Source organism: Mchenga conophoros, linkage group LG7 (genome assembly GCF_057382185.1).
Source record: "Mchenga conophoros isolate Kocher_MC1m ecotype Shallow Benthic linkage group LG7, M_conophoros_male_GT1.1, whole genome shotgun sequence".
NCBI classification, from domain to species: Eukaryota; Metazoa; Chordata; class Actinopteri; order Cichliformes; family Cichlidae; genus Mchenga; species Mchenga conophoros.
The window spans coordinates 46,197,539-46,218,126 of record NC_140532.1 but is presented as its reverse complement, the minus strand read 5'-3'; the positions used below and the strand labels follow the sequence as shown (position 1 = coordinate 46,218,126).

General features: G+C 40.3%; 1 protein-coding gene across 1 annotated transcript; it reads right to left on the bottom strand.

The window, feature by feature from the left end:
• Positions 1-5,039: 5,039 nt before the first annotated feature.
• bspry (B-box and SPRY domain containing) lies at positions 5,040-14,236 on the bottom strand. The gene is made up of 6 exons (XM_085279692.1): positions 13,641-14,236; positions 12,922-13,020; positions 9,811-10,041; positions 9,667-9,692; positions 9,446-9,570; positions 5,040-6,109 (listed from the first exon to the last, which is right to left on the bottom strand). Exons 1-6 carry the CDS (start codon positions 14,025-14,027, stop codon positions 5,574-5,576), a joined length of 1,404 nt encoding a protein of 467 aa, XP_085135818.1. The 5' UTR covers positions 14,028-14,236; the 3' UTR covers positions 5,040-5,573.
• Positions 14,237-20,588: the final 6,352 nt, after the last annotated feature.

Below are 20,588 nucleotides of genomic sequence, written 5' to 3'. Positions count from 1 at the left end.
AACAGGACTTTAATATCACCAACCATTCCCATGTTATTACAGTGTATCCATATAAATGTCCCACCCTGTACAACAAAAAAACTAAACAGGATTATAAAACGAGATTGCAGGTTAGCAAAATCATAGTATGATCCAACTCTGGGAGTCGTGAGGGGGGAGCGAAACACCTCCACTGGGGCGGAGCCAACCTTTCCTAAATCTCGTGCTCAGGTCTCTCATACCTTGTAGTATAACTACAACGTTTTAGTTTTTTTTATGTTTTGTTATTATATTGGTCTAAAAATCCCCAAAGGACACAAATTGAAATTGAATTTACAAAACAAAAATAATCTAAAATGCTGATCCGATTGAGCAATACTTTGTAAGGTTATAATACATTAGTGGCCACTTTATTAGGTGCATTTTGCTAGTAGCAGGTTGGCTTTTTTTTTTTTTTGCTTTCAAAGCTACCTTTATACTTCATGCTGCTGGAAACGGTCATCAGACAATCAACAACACCTGAGTTATTGAGTGTCATGTAGGCTGTAGGGTTTAACAGATCCTCGGTACTACGGGTCTGCAAAATGAACCAATGTATTTATACAACGCAGGATGGATCCCTGACTTCTTGTAGTTCACACCATGTAGTTTTCTGACCCAACCATCTGAATGTTGCAGCACAAATCGAGACTCATCAGAGCAGGCAATGTTTTCTAACCTTCTGTTATCCAATTTTGGTGAGCCTGCATGATCATAGCCTCAGGATTTGGTTCTTCAATAACAGGAGTGACAACTGGTGCAGTCTTCTGCTCGGCAAGTGGTTGTTTGAATTACTGTTTCCTTCCAATCAGTGTCACTCAGAGAACTCCCACACACTCTTTTTCAGATCATTCTCTGTAAACCGTAGGGATGGCTGTGCAGGAAATCCCAGTAGATCTGCAATACTCATACTGTCTGGCAATAACAAACATGCTAGATTCAAAGTAGCTTAAATCCCCCTTCTGATGTTCGGTTTGATAATCAAAAGGTAGTTTTTAGTTGTAAGTAAAACACTGTACATAATAAAGTGGCCATTTAATGTGTAAATATTGCCAATTGTTTAGGGTTTATATAAATGCTAATATTGATCTGATATCCATGCAGTGAGTAATTGCAAAACTGAATGCAGTTGTCAAATGACTGAGGAACAAAAGCACCTGATGATTCATGAACTCTGATGGGGAAAGGAGTGTGTGATAGGGCAGCTGTATTCCTTGACCTTTTGACTGTCTTATTGCAAACTTTACTCTCCTTTTTACAGTAATAACGACACGAGGAGGAAGTACAATTCTGTACACCTGTCGAGCTGTAACGGCCGAACAGAAGCAGCTTTCCTGGTAAAAACATACATGTCAGTGAGGTCACAAGAGATGTTTTTAAATCGTCCCTAATTCACTGCTCAAAAATATAAGAACAGAAAATCTTTGTTTAACTTTTCCAATGTAGTATTTCAGATACAAAATATAATTTTCTTTGGGCAAATGCCTGATTTTGTCTCAGATGTTAAAGTGCGCTCGTTATAAATGAAATTATCTGTTGCAGAAGACACTTTTGTATGCAGAGTCTACGGTCTTATAGTGATTGCTACATGCTGGAAAATTTACTGTGTAAGATTGAAATAACCGTTTGTTTCACATCCTAATGACGAAGCATGATTTGTATGATCAACGGTCTTTGATCAGTCATTGCACAAATATACTGTTGATAAGGTTGCAGCTGCAATCAGCTGAGACTGAAGAAGTCACTTGGATGAGTGACGAAACGTTTCTCCCACTGAAAACGCTACGTCCAGATGAACAGAGTCAACCTTTAGGGATCGCTTTTTGGAGGTTTACATGTTTCCTCTCTGGTGCTCGTGAATGTACAATCTACTTTCCAATTTAGGGTTATGAGGGGGCTGGAGCTAACTCCAGCTGTCACAGAGACAGACACACCCATGACCCATTTGGAATTACCATTTAACCTCAAACATGCATGTCTTTGGATGTCAGGAGACACCCGGGAACATAGAAATTCAGCACGGAAAAGCCAAAGCCTGATGGATTCAAATCCAGGAACTTGTTCTGTGAGGCATCAGTGCCAATCACTGCACCACCAGCCACTTGTCTTGGGCAGCCATGTCAGTTTCATTTATCTTAAAATTTGGGGAAGTTGTTTCACAGACTCTCATTGACAGTATGTACCCAGTTTGGGAATATCCTGTATTTTTGCATGACTGACTCTATCCGTGATCCTCACTGTTCTGAGAGGAAACTTGGAGATCACAACCAACATCAAGCTTATGATGTCGGTTTCTAAGGTCGGACAGTGGTGCCCTCTAGTGGTTAAAAAGTAGATGGCGCTTCAGTGAGTGGGAAAACACTCCCTGGCCACTCTGTCAGTCACACCCTGTTAAGCTGCACGCAAATTCAAATATCCGGTCGGTCAATCGCATGCCACCAATGCATTAAGATGATAGCCAGTCATGATAGACAGCACACACATTTAAATCTTCATTAAAAACACATTTATTTTCACATTTATTCTCCTTGGAATTTGGCACCAGTTGACATCCTCATCCTTTGTTGTCTGATTTTATTTGTATTTACGTTTTTATTTCAGTTTTTTAATCTTATTTTATTTTAATGTTAAGTATTATATTAAAATTTCCTAATGTTTTAGTGTAATTTTTCTTGTAGCCATATACTTTTAATGCACTTTTACACAGCTGACTTTATTGTTTTAAATGTGCTATGTAAATAAACATGACCTTGACATGATAGGAAGGCAACAGCAATTTAAATAACTACTTGTTATATTTAAAGTATGCAGAAGAGATGTACGCCTCGAAGAAGAAGACCACACCGTGATTTCTGCTGCAACATTCAGATAGGAGTGTCAGAATCTGGTGTAAAGTATATGAAAGCATGGGTCAGGCTGCTGGAGGTGTAATGGTGTGGGGGATAATTTCTTGGTTTATTGTGTTTCCCTTAGTTAAACCCACAGCCTATCTGAGGGTTATTGTTGTGGGAGATCGTCATCACAGTTGAGCAGCCGACAAATCAGCAGTAACTGTGATGTCATCATATTAATATGGGGGGAAAAGTCTGAGGAATGGTTGCAGCATCGTTGAATCCCACGAAGAACCAAAAACGAGAGCCAACCATGTACTAGCAAGATGCACCTGATAAAGTGTTAACTGAATGTATTATAACGTTCAGTGATAGACAAAGTTCCAGCTTCTAAATGTTCAACTGTTTTTCAGCAGTTTGAGTGTCTTTTTCTGCCTTAAAGGTAATAATTGATCACTTAAGAATTTCTAATTTCCCACATAACACTCTTCCCTCTCGCATTTTCAAGGAAGCTTTGGAGACTATTGGGCCCTGTATTTTACTTTTTTTGAGTGCATCACTGACATTAGGTTGTGTACCAACTGCCTTCAAACATGCTGTTGTGCAAACCTTCACCCTAATGCTCTCTCTAATTACAGGCTGATCTCCAAATTCCCTTTTATGTCCAAAATCCTGAAAAACATAGTTCTTAAGCAACTTCAGGCCTTTTTAGATGTTAATGATATTGGTGAAAACTTCTAGTCTGGTTTCAAACCTCGCCACAGTACTGAGACAGCTTTATTAAGAGTTTTTAATGATCTTCTTTTAACCGCTTATTCGGGTTGCTCTGTGGTTTTAGTTTTACTAGATTGGACTTTGCTTTTCATGCGGTTGGTCATAACATTCTTTTATCAAGGCTAGAGGTCGTTCTCCGTTGCTATGATGCAATTCTCTTCCTCTTCTTTCCGTATTTACTGTGGTGTCCCACAGGGGTCTGTTTTGGGTCCAACTCTTCTCCTTGTACATGCTGCACTTGGGATCTATTTTCAAAAAATACAATATCTCCTTCCACTGCCATGCCGATGACATCTAAATTTACTTTCCCCTGAACTTGGATGTCTCTACCACACTGCAACCACTGTTTAACTGTCTTCATGATGTCAAAGTCTGGTCATCAAATAATTTTCTCTCCCTGAATGAAAATACAACCAAAGTTATTATTTTTGATAATCATAGCCCTTTGGGCCAGCAAACTGATACTCTTGGTCCTCTTGCTAGCCATCTCTCCCACACTGTAAGAAACCTCGGAGTATTTTTGGATAGCTCTTTCAAATTACAGAATTTTACCAGTTACGTTAGATTTCCAAAGCGAAGCCCCTATCTTCCTCTGAAATACCTTGAAAAACTTATTCATGCATTTATCACCGCTAGACTGGACTGCAACTCTCTCTACTTGGGCCTCCACGACTCTTCTCTCCATCGTTTGCAGTTAGGTCAAAATGCTGCTGCACGCCTTTAAACTGGTACTAGACTGTATGATCACATCACTCCAGTTTTAGCCAACTTACACTGGCTCCCTGTCAAATATCACATTGATTTTAAAATTATCTTGCTTACTTTTAAAATTTTAAACAACTTGGCACCTAGCTATCTAACTAAAGTCCTCTACTTGTATAACCCCAAAAGAGCACCAAGATCTTCTTGTCAGATGCTCTTAGTACAACCAAGGTCTCGGCTGAAGTCCAGAGGTGATCGTGCCTTTGCAACTGCAGCACCTAGACTCTGGAATAACCTTCCTGTTGATATTCATACTTCCGAGTCGATTCAGTCTTTTAAATCACATCTTAAAACTCACTTTTTTACTTTGGCTTTTGAATCAAACTAGTTTGACTATCATCCAGCTTGTTTTTTAATGTTTGTCACCTGTGTTGTCTGTTGGTCTGTTTTCTTTCTTAATGCTTCATTTTTTAATTTTTCCATTCTCTTTGAACCTTCACAAATGCCCCTTTTTATGTAAGATTTATCAAGAAGTATCATTCTCATATATTTACATGTGGAAAATGACCAGTAGCTGGATTATTTGCGCCAGCTTCCTCCTGATTGCCTTTCCCGCTGCCCGAAAGTACCAAAAATCCAACTTAAACACTACGCTGTGCTTCACTGTATCCCAGTGGACATGCCACACATACACAACATCAAACACTGCTGCGGCTCAAAGAAATAACAGGGTAATATTAGACTCAAGTAATAAAAGAGTCAAGTTTAGTAACTCCTTTACTCACCACATAACATCTAAAATTTTGACAATACAAAACAGTTTCAGATTATTGTTAAAGGGAGTTTCTTTTCCACATTTAAAATAGTCCTGGATCAACCAGAATAAGCGATGTTTTCTTTGTGGATACTTCTTAGCAACATGTAATCATACTAAAAACACAAATATTCTTTATTAAAAAATGTTATTACTATAACAACACTACTTTATAATGGGATCAGCTCACAAATACGTTTAAGCCTAAAATAATAAGAAACAGTAAAAAATAAAGGTGTCTACAGCAGGACTGAATAAATAGAAACTGAGTGTCTGGAGTTCTCATTACTGCTCACACAGCGAAGCTGCTAATTAAATCTACATTAGAGGACGTTGTTTCTCTTTGTGGTTTCTTCACATCATTAATGCTCATTTAGCAATTTTGGCACTATATAACTCTGTGTGTGTGTGTGTGTGGGGGGGGGGGGTGTCCATCAGTGCAGTATGGTGATACTGCGGTCAGTCACGGCAAAGGCCGGCAGCAGCGGGGCACTGAAGTTCTGTGAGACTGAGTACAGCACAGCGCAGGAGTGTGGCTCGTAAAACAGCAGCGTCTGACTTTGCCAGTCCAGCAGCAGGCCCACCCTCTCTGGCCTCCTCGCCACTTGTAGCGGCACCTTCTTCCCTGCGTGGCAGAAGGAGTAGTCTCCGTCGTAGTGAGACAGCACCCAGGACTGACTGTTGTGGCCCAGTCGAGCTTCGTTCCCAGAACCTTTGCGCTCCAGGGAGGCGTAGCAGACCCCGACTTTAAAGGCGCCGCTCTGGCCCACGTCTACCACCCAACTGTGGATGCCAGAGGACATAGACACCGAGCCTAAGGCGTTGGGCCAAGAGTCAAATCGTGCTGGGTCGTAGGGTGGAGACTGGCGCGGTTTTTTGTGGAGGAAAGTTAAAGTGCAGAAGTCCTCAGACAGAGAGAGAAGAGGGCTGACTGTGCGCTCATCGAACTTTAAACATGATGATCCAGAAGCTGTGAGAAGAAAGGAAAAGGGTGGATTACTATCATGTTTTTGTTTTTATATTGTTTCGTTATTAAACATGAGAATATGCATGAATACAGAGAATATAAACAGGACATCAAGCAAATTCCGAGCGCTGCCAAACAGATGGCACATGGCCTCTTCTCCAAACACAGAATACCTGGAATTACTTTACAGTACTGCCCCGTTCATCTTCCAGATCTTCCTGATATACCAGTAACTCCTGAATTTCTAAGTTGCACAAGTATAATGTGTTTCAGTTTACCCTACATTCAGATGTCCAGGCACAACAAACACACACGCATTAGGAAATCAGATCATCTTTGGAGATAAATGGGTGATTACATGCTTAAATTTGTGTCGCTAAAAAATAAATGTAAGTACTGTATGTGCTTTATGTTCAATTTGCTACAGTTAGCAGGGATATTTTGTAGGGCGTCAGTCTGTGTCTGTATGACAACGAGAGTGACGATGTCATCATCTTATTATGAAACCTCTGTCTTTCTGCATACTCACCCTACACAGCAGGAGTAGCACACATGTGTATCTTAGGTGTCTGAAGGTTGTTATCTATATCACGCATTATGATGTCATCATGTTGTTTAGCAACCACCTACCAACGACCTAAAATGATCCACTTGTAGAATTTGTGCATCAGTAACACCTTTTGTTTTGATTTCACCACAGTAACACCTGACTGAAGATATTCTATCCGTTTTTTAGGAGAGGGACCACACCCCAAAAACTCCTTACACACATACATTTACAAACTTGCCTAACAACCACCTTACAATGGACTACAATAACATTTATATAGTAGAGCAGGACGTGAGCACTGCAGGGGACCCACAAATAAGGACTCTAAGGATTCTTCCTGCCCAGAATTGATTCATCTTCAATTTATTTATATAAACAAGCTCTAACATCCCTGCTTTTAAAACTTTTATTACAAATTTAGTAGACCAACACATATAACATTTATGCAACAGCTGCAAATGAAGAGTAATGATATTTACCAACATTTTTTAATAAAATTATATTTTTAATGTTAGTATAATTGTTGTAAATGTAATTATACAATTTAAAATTCACTACTTTACAAAAAAAAAAAAGCAGGGGAAAAAAAATGAAGCACATTTATTTTTAGATTAAGATGCCAAATTATTTAGTTGGATTCCTGAATAGAAAAATGAGTTTTAGTAGCTGAATGTTGTTCTTCATGAACTCCTGACCTCTCAGACACAAGTGCCAGATCAAATTTGGGTATAAAAACATGAACTCAGTTTGTTATTTCTCTAATAAATAACACAACTTTTTTAAAATCAATTAATTCAGAAAATATTGTGCTAAACTAAACTAAAATTAAAATGGTAATTATTTTTATGCCTCATTTCAAGGCATAATTTTACTAACCGTCACATTTTAAAGAGTATTTTAGAATAATCATTGAGTTTCAGTTAGGTTTGACTCTGCCATTTCACTGCGGCGGTACAATAACTACTTTCCTTTTATGTGAGAAACAAAAAAAACATAATTGGTTTTAACTAGGGCTGGGTATCGTCACTGATTTCTAGAACCGATTTGATTCTGATTCACAAGGTCCCGAATCGATTCGATCCACGATTCGATTCAATTCGATTTGAATCTGGGAAATTTTGCCTTAGACAGTCAGGAATATTATAATTCAGATCAGTACATTTACATATTTTTGTATCTATAAAAAGAAAGCTGACACTCGCAAGACTTTAGCAAAGGTGTGAGCATCAGAGCAGATGCCTTTGTGTCAAAGTAGCTGAAGATAAAACACAGAAAAACATGAAGGTGATTTTCCTGGCCTGGGATTTTATAAAAATATTCTGCAGTACATCAAAAACGAAAGAAAACCATTGATGAACATTACCTCTGAAGTTACAGCGGTTTTATTAGAGACACGGCTAAGCGTTTTGCAAAATTTTAAAAAGTTTAAATTTGTTCAGAAGCCTACTGAACGGCAGAAATTAGGTTTTCTTTTTGGAAGTAAGCAAAAGGGGAAAAAACAGCGACAGCGCTGTAAACAACGGCAGACTTGTGCGTAACAAGCAAGGGAATAATGAAGAAAACATCAGAATCAGCGAGCTGTCGGCTTTCAGCCCCGACCGTGTCCGTGCCGTCGAGTGAGAAAGGCGACATCTCACCGATTCTGATGCGTCGGCGGTCTTTGTGCAGAATCCGTGCACCTGCTCTCATTTACTGTTTTAGCTGTTTGGTGGTTGTCGAAACTGAGATTCTGGCATTTCAGGCAAAATAAATTTATATTAAAAAAAAAATCTATTCAGGATTTTAATGAATCGATATCACGTTATCCAAGCCAGAATCGATTTTAATCGATAAATCGATTATCAAAACCCACCCCTAGTTTTAACCATATTTTGGATATTTAGTTTATGGAATATAATGTACTGTTGTTAAAGAATGGGGTTGCATCCAGGACAGAAATATCTGCATTATGCTGCTAACACAATCTCGACTTTGCAAGCACCTACACAGACGCTAAGCTAGCCAAGAACCCAGAGTGATAAATGGTAAATGGCCTGTATTTATATAGCGCTTTACTAGTCCCTAAGGACCCCAAAGCGCTTTACATATCCAGTCCTTCACCCATTCACACACACATTCACACTGATGTTAAAGCTGAGTGAACACTGACCCCAGCCCAGCAGCCAGACCCTGAACTTTAACAGGTAACAACATGATGAGCAGTCAGGCCTCTGTTTCTACCTGTTCATGTGTCTAAAGTAGAATCTGTGTGTTTGCAGCCTCAGGTTTATATAGTTAAATGCTGATTATGAGACAATGCATTTAAGGTGATTTTATGGAGAAATGTGAAATGAAGTAGTAAAACAAATTACTTACTCCTAGGTGTAATTAAGTAACATACTGCAATACTTTTAATAGAAGTGTTCTGTGTAATAATTCCTTTTTTTTTTGATTGATGATCCCAACACTTATCACAGGAAGCAGGGGAAATGCCTCCATCGTGAATAACCATTTGACCCTCAGCATGAATGTAATATCTTTGACATGCTGCTTAGCGATGGCGGTGACACTCAAAGCCGAGCCAATGAGAATCAGTAATGGAACAGGAGCCGTTTTCTTACATCTGTATAAACTGTAATTGGATATTATACTTTTTTCTGAGCATACTCTACAAAATCCACTCCGTTCATAGGTTTTTAAGGTTGGTAAATACACCTTGTAGTGCTGCAGTGAAAACTTTTATGCTTTTGAATTTTGAATGTGCTGCATTTACACAAAATGATTAACAAGTATAATAGAAATCTACTGACTGTTTGGCCCGAGCAGCACTGCAGTAGCCCACAGACCCCTCAGCAGCTTGCTTTCAGTGCAGCACGGGTTCAGGCTGAGCTGGTCTGTGTCACAGGGCTCCCCGACCCCCTCTGCCTCCTCCACCCTGAGCAGAGAAGCAGAGAAAAGAGGTTTAATGATACAGCTCCTGAGCAAGAAAATAGTATTCACAAAATATTGCTTCATAAAAAAGAAACATTACCTTTCAGCTATCTCCTGGACACTGGTCTGAAAAATGAGACATTAAGCAGGTGATTACTCTCAGTGATTATGACTGTTATCAGGATACAGTTATTAGAGCTGCCCCTGTTAACCCCTTCCTGCTAAAGCTTCCCGAGTCTCTCACCACCAGCTGTGCGTCGGGAGTGTGCGTCAGCGTGTGCACCAGACGGGAGCGTGTTTGCGACAGATTCGTCAACGCTTGGCCCCAGTGGGCTCTCTGGGTCAGGAGACACTGCTCCACACGCTCCTCCTCTCTCTGCACCTCCTCTAAGAGACGCTGCTCCTCCTCCTCCAGGGCTTCGCGTGCCGCGCTCACCTGAGCCAGCACCTGCTCCCTCGCCCTGCTCGCCGCTGCCTGCATAATAAGACAGCAGGGAAGACGAAATGCATGAGTGTGAAGTGAATACTTGTGGTTTGGAATCCAACTGCATAAATGATAAATCCTTTATTGATTTATCAATGATTTTAAAATGATTTCCTTTAAAATCTGGCACGAGAAAACTGAAAATGAAACATTTACTGTCTCCAAAATTAAAATCTTTATCCTTGTGCATGTCTGTGAAGGTTCTCAGTCATCCAGGTCATCGTAGTCAAAGCGATGACCTGGATGACTGAGAACCCTCTAAGCCTGAAGGGAAAAAGAAGGAACACACACGTGTAAAGGAAGCACTCAAAACGTGCAGCTATCCTAAATGGGCGTTCTTAAAGTCAGCAAAGAGGCACAGAAAAGAAGACCAGACACCAGCGAGGGAGGATAAGAAAGACAGACGCAACAACATTGTCATCCCCTATGTAGCCGGTGTATCAGAGAAACTCAGGAGAGTTTTCTCCAAGCATGACATCCCGGTGCATTTCAGACCCAGCAACACGCTCAGACAAAAACTGGTTCACCCGAAAGACAAAACGCCAAAACACAAACTTAACAATGTGGTGTATGCTGTACAGTGCAGCGAGGAATGCCCAGACCTCTACATTGGAGAGACCAAACAGCCACTTCACAAGCGCATGGCACAACACAGAAGAGCCACCTCCACAGGACAAGACTCAGCAGTCCATCTGCATCTTAAGGATAAAGGACACTCTTTCGAGGATGCCAATGTTCACATTTTGGACAGAGAGGACAGATGGTTTGAAAGAGGAGTGAAAGAAGCCATCTATGTCCACTGTGAGCGACCATCTTTGAACAGAGGCGGGGGTTTACGACACCAACTCTCTGCCATCTATAATCCAGTTTTGAGATCCCTCCCCAGACACCTTAACGCCCACTCACATCCTGGGCCATCTGACCTCAGGAATTTGCATGATAAGGTGGGGCCAGGTTTCACAATGAACACACCCGAAACTCTGGCTGATTGGAACCCACGCCCAGTTTCCCACCTTGGCTCAGGCGATCAGATCAGGGGGTCCTTTTGTCCCTCTGTGGGGGGTTACTCCCACTAGGTTTATATCTGGGACTCTCCACCATTTGACCTTAGAACTGAAGAAGCTTCTCGGATGAGAGGTGAAACGTCTTCAAGCAACTTAAAGAAGTCCAGACGCTTTTCTTTGCAAGATCCTTGTGCATCTCCTGTGAATTAGTCTCACATGGTTTTTACTTTCTTTTAATCATTTAGCGTCACTTGTACAGTTCTTTGAATATCACAAATGCGTGAAAAATGCCATAAAAACCACATCCACAGTCCCAGCACTAATTTTCACATCTTCATACTTTAACTGACTAACATGACAATATACATACGGCACACCGTGAGCCAATCAAACTGTGTCAGCTATCTGAGATGTTGGCCTGCAGTAGCATGGGTATTATTTTTAGTTAAATAGAATAAAAATAAAAAAAACAGACTTTAAAAAAAAAATGTAAATCTAAGTGAAACGCTTTGTGAAATCTCATTATTAGTATCATAGTAACATCCCTCCTTTAGTATCCATTATTTTGGTAACAATTTTATTACAACTTGCCTGATGGGTCAGTAGTGGATGGTTGAAGGTCTACAAGTCTGTTTTTTAAAATGTTTTAATGTAACACCTGCACTGCTGTAATAAATTTAAGTGCACGTAGCATATAATTTATTTTCTATTATCCATAGCATAAAATTTGTCATACTGTGACGTCGTCTCTCTTTTTAATGCCCACTTCCTATCTGGTATTCTCTCCTATAACTCAAACACTGGCCTACACCTGCGCCTAATGGAAGCTGCTGCTCCTCATAAGCAGTGACACAAGCACTTGACGGTGGGCACGGACGACAGCTCGTTAATGATACTTGTGACTCGCACATCTGACCAAGCACAGCAAAGTGTACAGAGATTCACTGACCACGCTCTTTCCCCCCCCCCCCACTGTGTAAAGCTATTTTGTTACAGAAACATTTGATTCCTGCTCAGGTGTGGTGGTAGTTTTCCACTTATCAGACTTTTCTTGTTTGCTTGAGGCTCGATTTGGTCTCTTTAGTGCACAAGCACGACTTGTCCTGAACACCCATTAAGCTAAGAGAGGCTGCAGACTTTGCTACGTGCACTGAATCAGCAAGACTTGCCCCATGCTTTGTTGTTACAGTCTTCATCTGTTACATTTTTATATATTTTTAAGTCAGTGATTATATCAAAGTCTTTTAAACCATGTGAAGCACATGTTATAAAATATATTATCATTATCTTTTCATTATTATACCCCCGGGTTAATACTTAATTGTAAGAGAAAATAAATAATTGCCTCCTAATATTTATAGAACTTACACATACGGTCATATAAAGGAATAAACGGGTAAATGCATGTTAAGTTTTGTTTTACGTGCAAAAAAATTCAAAAGAAAAATTTACCAATAATCAATTAGTTTGCATATTTATCAAAGAAATGTCCCAGTTTTGTTTGTTTTTCTGAAATATGTCGATTTGCTTCCGTTTCTCTGCTCTAATGTGAACTGAATAATTTGGGTTTAGATGGACAAAACAGTCAAAATAAAGACTTCCCTTTGGGCTCAGAGAGTTGATTTATATATGTATATTATACTAATAGTAAAAGAAAAAAAAATTATAAATTGACTGATCAGTAGAAACAGATAGCAGCTTGTAGAAATTTCTATCACTATACACAAACCCAAAACGTGGCCAAAAATTCACATCTGAAACAGGATCCAGCAAATGTCAACACAATGCACTTGCTAAACAGGCTCCATAGCATTTGGATGCTGAGATCATCATGAGTGTGTGGTGAGCCTGGGTGGGTGTGGATCACCTGAAGCTTCTGCTCTTTGGCTGCCAGTGTCTGCTCGATAAACCTCTCAATCCTCAGGGCCTGCAGCTGCATTTTCTCACACACGTCCACCAGTTTGTCCTGATAAGAAAAAGGAAAAAAAAGAAAAACCTAAATAGCCTGCACACTGTCTGCAGTTCAGGAATAAAAACACATTAAAAACCACGTGGAATTCATCAGCTGGAAACACAGCAAGAAAATCCTGTATTCTCAAATACCGCTGAGAGGAATCAGCCAGTGTGGCACTCCCAAAAAAGCCCTAAGAGCTACACAAACAATAACTTAACAAATATGGAAACACCCGGGCCACTTTGTTTCATAATAACTGTTATCTGGATAACTGTTATGGTTATACAACTGTAGGTGAAATATAAAAATCCACACTTTGTCAGTCATGATGGGCAAAATCTTTCACAAAAACTCAATTAAATCAAAGTATTTTTACTTTTTAAACATGTATTTTGTTAAGTTTAGTCAGAAAAAGGTCATTTTATGTTAAATAGGGTTAGAAGAAAATAGTTGCCCTTAAAGATAGTTCCACTCAGACAAAGTGAAACCTTCCTGAAGCCATTTGGAGACCTGCAGGCAGATTATTGAGGGTGAAAATGTGTATTTATTGTAGCTATACACCCCGGAACTGAAAATGATCACTATGAGTGAAATATGTTAAAACAGCTGTTGCTTGGCTGCCCGAGACTCACCCTGACTCTGGTGACTCTGGTGGCCAGAGGGGTCACGGTGTGTCCCTGGCAGGAGCCCACGGTGGCGCAGTGGGAGCAGATGAGTTTCTGCTCGGTGCCGCAGAACCAGTCCAGCTCGGATTCGTGGTCTACACACAGCTCACTCTCAACAGAGTAGATCCCGGACTCGGTGTCGGAGGTGGCCGCAGCCAGTGAGGTTTTTCCGGGACTGCCGCTCATAGTCGGCCGCGGAGCGTCGACTGTCTTCTGCAGCTTCATTCCGCCTCCCAGCGCGGAGAAAATGGGCTGCTCGCACTCCATACTCCAGCTTTTAACTTTTAGAGTCTCCTCTGGGTCACCCGATGGGGACGAGCATGTTAAATCACACGTTTCGAAGTCCTCGGTCATGGCACGAAAGCAGGACAGGTGCACCGGCGGAGGAGGAGTCGCATCAAGAGCGTAGCAGTAACACAGGTGTAACAGGTGAGCGGAACGCGGAAGTAACAGGGAGCTCAGAGGTCAGAGCTCAAAGAAAGAAAAAAGAAAAAAAAAAGCTTCTGGTTTTCACACGAGCGTCACCTGATAACCGTCCGTAGAGTCTGAAATCATGCCATCATGCAAGCAGGTGTGCCTTATGGCCTAATAGCCTGCGGTTACATATTCATAGTATCTCTCATTTCCCTGTTTCACTGGTGTTCCTGATTTTGGCCACTTGAGAACCTTTTTTTTTCTTTTTCAATATGCAGATAACACCTTTGGGTTTAAAACAGTTACTTTGTTTAATAAAGCACAGCTCAAAGGGCAGGAGTTCAACCTTAGTCAACTTTAATTCATAGCCCTACATTGTGGTTATTTCAGAAGAAATTCATATATAGATAATATTTTAAAAATCCTACTAACTGAGCAAAGTCCCTAAAATTCAGCATGAGTAAAAACTGAGTGGGATATTGTAGAACAGGTCAGGGTACATTAGGTAAATCACACTCCGATAATTAATGAGAATGTTTCTTTGTAGACATTTATACTTTTTATATACTTAAAATGTGTCAAATTGAGTTTTGCTATACTTCAAACAAAGTAAAACTCTCACGTGTAAAATAAAAAGGCTTTATTTCCTCATTTTGGCTCATTTATGGTGAGTTTCTGACCGTATCAATGCAACAATAGGACCCTGGAGTGTCTGTTAGATACCTGTGTGTGAGCAGAGCGTAATTATATTTTTCAGGAAGGACAGGTGTGATAGAAACTCATGGTTCATTTTATGACTATGTGCAGGGATCGGCGGTGCGGCCACACCTTGAGACAGTTCATTTAGCAATACTGAGCAACACCCACTCCCTGGAAAAGCCAGTGAATCCAGAGAGACCTGGGAATACCCAATGTACACTTTGGAAGATGGTCTGCTATCACATATCATACCACAGCCAAGTCCATAAACAAAAAAATGCCACTTGCTTTGTAAGGTGTGCCATCCAAAAAAACTCTTTAGCCGCCTCTTATTTCATTACATTTTGCTGGGATGAGAAACAGGTGCAGTGATTTATTGAGCTTCAGGCTTCTTGAGGACGTTCAAAGCTCTTCTTTGGATGTTGGTTTCCTTTTGTTCTGTTCTCTGCCCACATGATCCCACGCAGCTCCATTAATGTTGAGGTTCACGCTCTAATCAATGAGTCATAGTTTTCCACTGTGTGTCTTTCTATTCAGGTAAGTAAATAAGTAAGTAAGTTGAGTAAGTAAAGTTTATTTATAGAGAGCTTTTCACAGATATAAATGTCACACAGAGCTGTACAACAATTAAAACACAATTAATAAGAAAAACAGACTAAAAATAGCCCTGATTAAACAGAAAAGTGTTTAATAGTTTTTTTAAAGACTCCACAGACACACACTGTTGTGACTCTCCCCTGATGACCTCCATATATAGATAACATTCAAATTTGGATTCATCGCTCCATCAGACCTGTTGCCACTGATTTTCAGTCCAGTTCTTGTGTAATTTGGCACAACTCAGCCTTGACTCCTTGTTTCCCTTCCTTAAGAATGGATTAATGACAGCCAGCTGAGACCATTTCTGATGAGGCTTCAGTGAACTGCAGATAGATCAACTGAAGGTCCAGATGCATCTCTCATTTCCTGTTTCATGAGGAAATGTAGATAGTTTTTTTTTAGGTTTGGCATGTCTTTTTTGTCCTCCACTTTTCCAGATTTTTCCATTTTTTTAAGTCACACTGCACGCCATGCTGAGATATATTAAGCATTCATCTAATAGCTAACTAGCAATCCCCTTTCTGGAGCAATGTTATGCCTGTCAAACTGTGCTATCTTTGACTTCTTTTGTAGATGTGCTATTGTGATAGGCTAAAAAAAAAGTGCCTTAAGATACGTTTTAAAATTGGTTCTTTGCCCAGTTTTCATGTTTAGACACAGCTCTGGTTCATCCTTTCAGTTAGATGCTTTTCTTATGCTTGAATGATTTACGTGCCAGTGTTATGCAGTTCAGCAAATAAAAAAACACCCCTTGGAAAATGGTCACATACAAGGAGTACAGTGAAAAGTGAGAAAAACAGCTGATGTCCAAAGAAAAACTGACAGACATTTGGAAAAAATGAATAATGGTCAAAAGCACTTTAAATAGTAACAAGAAAGTCACCTGTACATTTTGGAGCAAACAGATCAGATCTCAAGAAACTCAAACCAGCAGGAAGAGACACCCCCACCCCCGACCCCGACCCCCACCCACTCCTCCCAGAGCCATGTCTTTAGAGAAATGAATAGGAGTGATTGACAGGACAGCATCATGCCTTTTGGCTCAGATAAGGTGGGTTTCCACTCAGTTCACTTTGAACTGAGAACAACAGAGAAACAGGGCTACCATTGTTATACTGACATAAAAAGCTGTTTTGTAAAGGGGAAACAAGTAAACACAAGACAAAGAGGTGCTTATATCATGAAATGATTAAGGGTTTCCAGCACACTGAGTTTGTTGTGGGAGAATGATGACTATGTGATTACACAGTAAAAGAAGGAAAACAATAAAAAGATTTTTTATAATCCAGACAAAAAACAAATGAAGCTCATGCTTTTCTGTCTCTTGATGCATCCTGATGAGTTCCATTAGAAAATAAAGTTACATCTGATATGATCTTCGTGATCAGTGATCTTAAAGAAGTAACTGCAGCTTCCCATCAATCTGGAAAGGGTTATAAGACCATTACCAAATGATTTAAAGTCATACATTATACCGTTATGCCATTATAGAGTATGAAAGATTATTCACAAGTGGAAAACATTCAAGACAGTTGCCAGTTTTCCCAGGAGTCGACGTCCTAGAAAATTCACTCCAAGGTCAGAGTGTGCCGTGCTCAGAGAAGCTACAAAAGCTGAGAGCTACATTTCAGACTCTACATGCCTGAAAAATGTTCAGCAAATGTTCAAGTTCATGATAACACAATTAGAAAAACACTGAACAAGTTTGGCGTGTTTGGAAAGGTTGCCAGGTTAAAGCCACTTCTTTCTCAAAAGAACGTGGCAGCACGGCTTAACTATGCAAAAGTGCACCTGAACAAACTACAAGACTTCTGGAACAATGTCCTTTGCAAGATGAGACCAAAGAGACCATTTTTGGCCATAAAGAATATCAATACAAAAATCTAAATTTAACAAAAACCAAACAAAGCATATCAGCACAAATGCCTCATATGAACTGTCAGTGTGGTGGGGGAGGGGAGATCATTTGGGCTTGTTTTGCAGTAACAGCACCTGAGCAACTCTGTATACCAAAGTATATGTCAAATGTGAGGCCATCTGTGCAAGAGGGATCCTAACAACAGCAGCAAATTTCAACAGAATAACTTAAAAAGAAAAGGAATAAAGAAATTCTTACATATTTGCTCTTTTATTAAGCATTTCTTCTACATTTTCAGTCTAACTCAAGCTGCTTGGTTTGAGGTTTCTGTAATACTGTTCCTGATCTCCAGAGGGCGCTGGCTCCCCTTAACTAAACATAACGTGTGTTGGTGTGAGGTTCCAGACTGAGAGACCACAAAGATTATTCTAAATGAGGACTCTACATGATAGGCTTCCTTAAAAAGGATTCATTTTTAATGGCTTCATATTCCAGATTTTCCATGTTTTCTCGGCACATTCACTTTGAAGAAAAAAAAACTAATGGCATCTAAGCCATTAGTTTTACTTTGTCTCTTTTCTGCAATTGCAAAATTGTTAGGATGCTGTAATCAGGGGTGTCGAACTCCAGGCCTCGAGGCCCAGTGTCCTGCAGGTTTTAGATCTCACCCTGGGTCAACACACCCAAATAACACGATTAGTTTATTAGCAGGTTTCTGGAGAACTACAAGAGTTGAGGAGGTAATTTAGCAATTTGAACCAGCTGTGTTGGATCAAGGACACATCTAAAACCTGCAGGACAGCGGTCCTCCAGGCCTGGAGTTCGACACATGTGCTGTAAATTGTCATGATCCCTGGGTCTTGACCCAAGGTGTTGTTTGTCTGTGTGTTTTGTTTCCATTTTATCTTTAAGGATCACATCCCTGCGTCTCTCTGTGTTCTGTCACCATGTTTGTCTTCTGTTCCTGTAAAGTTTGCATGTTTTAGGCTCAGTCTCAAAAGTAGTTATGCTTTCTGTTTTATTGTGATAACCTCTTGTCTCATGTGCATTGTGTTGACTTTAACTTCCCTTGTCATGTTATTCCTGGTTTGCTCCCGCTGTGTTTTCCGCCCGTTTCCTCCTCCCTCGTTATCTGTGTGTATATATTGTCTTAGTCTTCCTTTGTTTTGTTGTCCCTTGTCTCACCTTTGTAACTTCCTAGTTAGCAATTTTCTAGTATCTCCCCAGTTTAAGTTCTTTTACATTTTTATGTAGGGAAGTCCATAAATAAAGCTGTATTATGAGATCAGTGCTGCTTCTGAGTCCTACAAAGTAACAAAATGTTTGAACTTGGAAAAGTAATTTTTAATTTGATGGCAGCAACAGATCTCAAAAATGTTTGGGACAGGGTTGTGTTTCTTTTAACAACAGGTCATAAGGTCTAGAAACTATGAAGGCTAGCTGATGGGCTTTTGGTAGAGAAATGTTACACCTCACACTATAGAAGTGCAGGCTTTTGAATTGAGTGCTGATAACATGCCAAATGGTCCCAATCCTTTTTAGTCTAGAGCAGGGGTCCCCAATCCCAGTCCACGAGGGCCGGTGTCCCTGCAGGTTTTTTTTTTTTTTTTGCCTGTCCCATTTGGTTCTTTAGCCATCACAATTGTTGTCTGAAGACCAACAAGGATACCCAAGTGATTTATTTTGCCAAATGGATCATCATGGCATTGCCGTATTGGTCCACTTGATCGACCTTTGTTTTTATTATTTATTTTATTTTATTTTCAGTTGTTACAGACAGGACAGACATGAGTGAGGGATAGGAAAGGGAGAAAGAAAGAGGAAGAAAAAGAAAAACAGAAGGGGAGAGGGACAGTGAGAAAGGGGAAAAAAATCTCCTGGATCACCTGTTGAGAGAAAAAGAATAGAAAACAAGCAAAAAAAAACAAAGCAACATACTAAACACAACACCATCGCGTTAATCTAGCTAAGTGTAAACAGCAGTACTACTAATACTAAATATTGAATGTTGTTGTGCAGCATGCAGGACAGACAGCACACAATGTGCTTTGAAGTAGCAGCCAAGAAAGGTGTAGTTTATGTCTATGAACAGTGAACACCCGTGTGCACACCTGTGTGGATCAGCGCGCTTGTATTCAAATGGTTTCCACATGTAATGGTCTGCAAGAGGATGTAGAGAGCCATAGCCCTGTCCCCCAGGGCATGAAGCAGGCATGGAGGAGATCCAGGCCCCAGACATCCAGAGGCCCCAGAGTGCGAGAGCCCAAGGAGGACCACCAGAGGGGCATCCGTGCCACCCTCATGGGAAGGGCTGGGGATCCCCAGACTAGGGGTCACCCAGTAGCCACCGAGCAGAAGCTAGAGGGGGCTGCACTGGCGTGCCCGCCGGCTCTACCGGCAGCCAGCTGTGCCAGAGTGAACCGAGCCCAAGGATATTTGGCATGCAGCTAGGAGGCAGCCTGGGATCGAACCACCGACTTTCTGATTAGTGGCTGACCTGCTCTGCCACCTGAGCTACAGCCACCCACATGACACAATACTCAAAATCGTCACATTTTTACACTGTGGATCATTATTCTGTAATTGTTCCACTACCTGTGGATGCAGTCTTTTGTGGACTGGTGAATCTCTGCCTCTCTAAGATGCCCTTTTTATAACCAGAACCAAAATATTCCCACAGGTGTTTCTTTTTATTACCACCTACTTTTGCAGTCTTTTGTTACCACATAACACATTTCTGGGATGTTTTACATACATTAAATTCAAAATAAGCCCATATTTTTCATGAAATAATTAAATATTTGATATATTTTTTATGATCTGTTGTCAATTTAAAAAGGGTTTTGAGAGATTAGCAAATCATTGCAGAATGCTTTTATTTACAATTTGCACAGCCTCCTAACTTTTTTGGAATTTGGTTAGTAGTTCCTGAAAACCCCCTTTTGTTCGATCATCTCTTAATAAATCTAATTACACTATATCTACTTCCTTCTCTAATATATATCTAATATCAACCAACGATTTCTTTTCAGCAATGTAGCCAGGCTGCTAAGAGTCAGAGCTCTCTTGAACCAAGTATTACTTTAATAATAATGACTTAAAATGACTTAGGTTAATGACCTCCAGGATACAAAGTATTGAATAATCAGGCCCCACCATATGTTAAAGACCTCATAACGCCATATTATCCAAACAGAGTACAGGCTTACTTATGGTTCTTTGTGTTTGGCAGAGGCAGACTGTATGTATTGTGAAGAGTGGACCCAAAATGCAGACGCGAAGGAACTTGGACCAAAGCTTGAGTATTAACAAAAACCAAGCAGTTTAATAAGACTGGTAAAAAA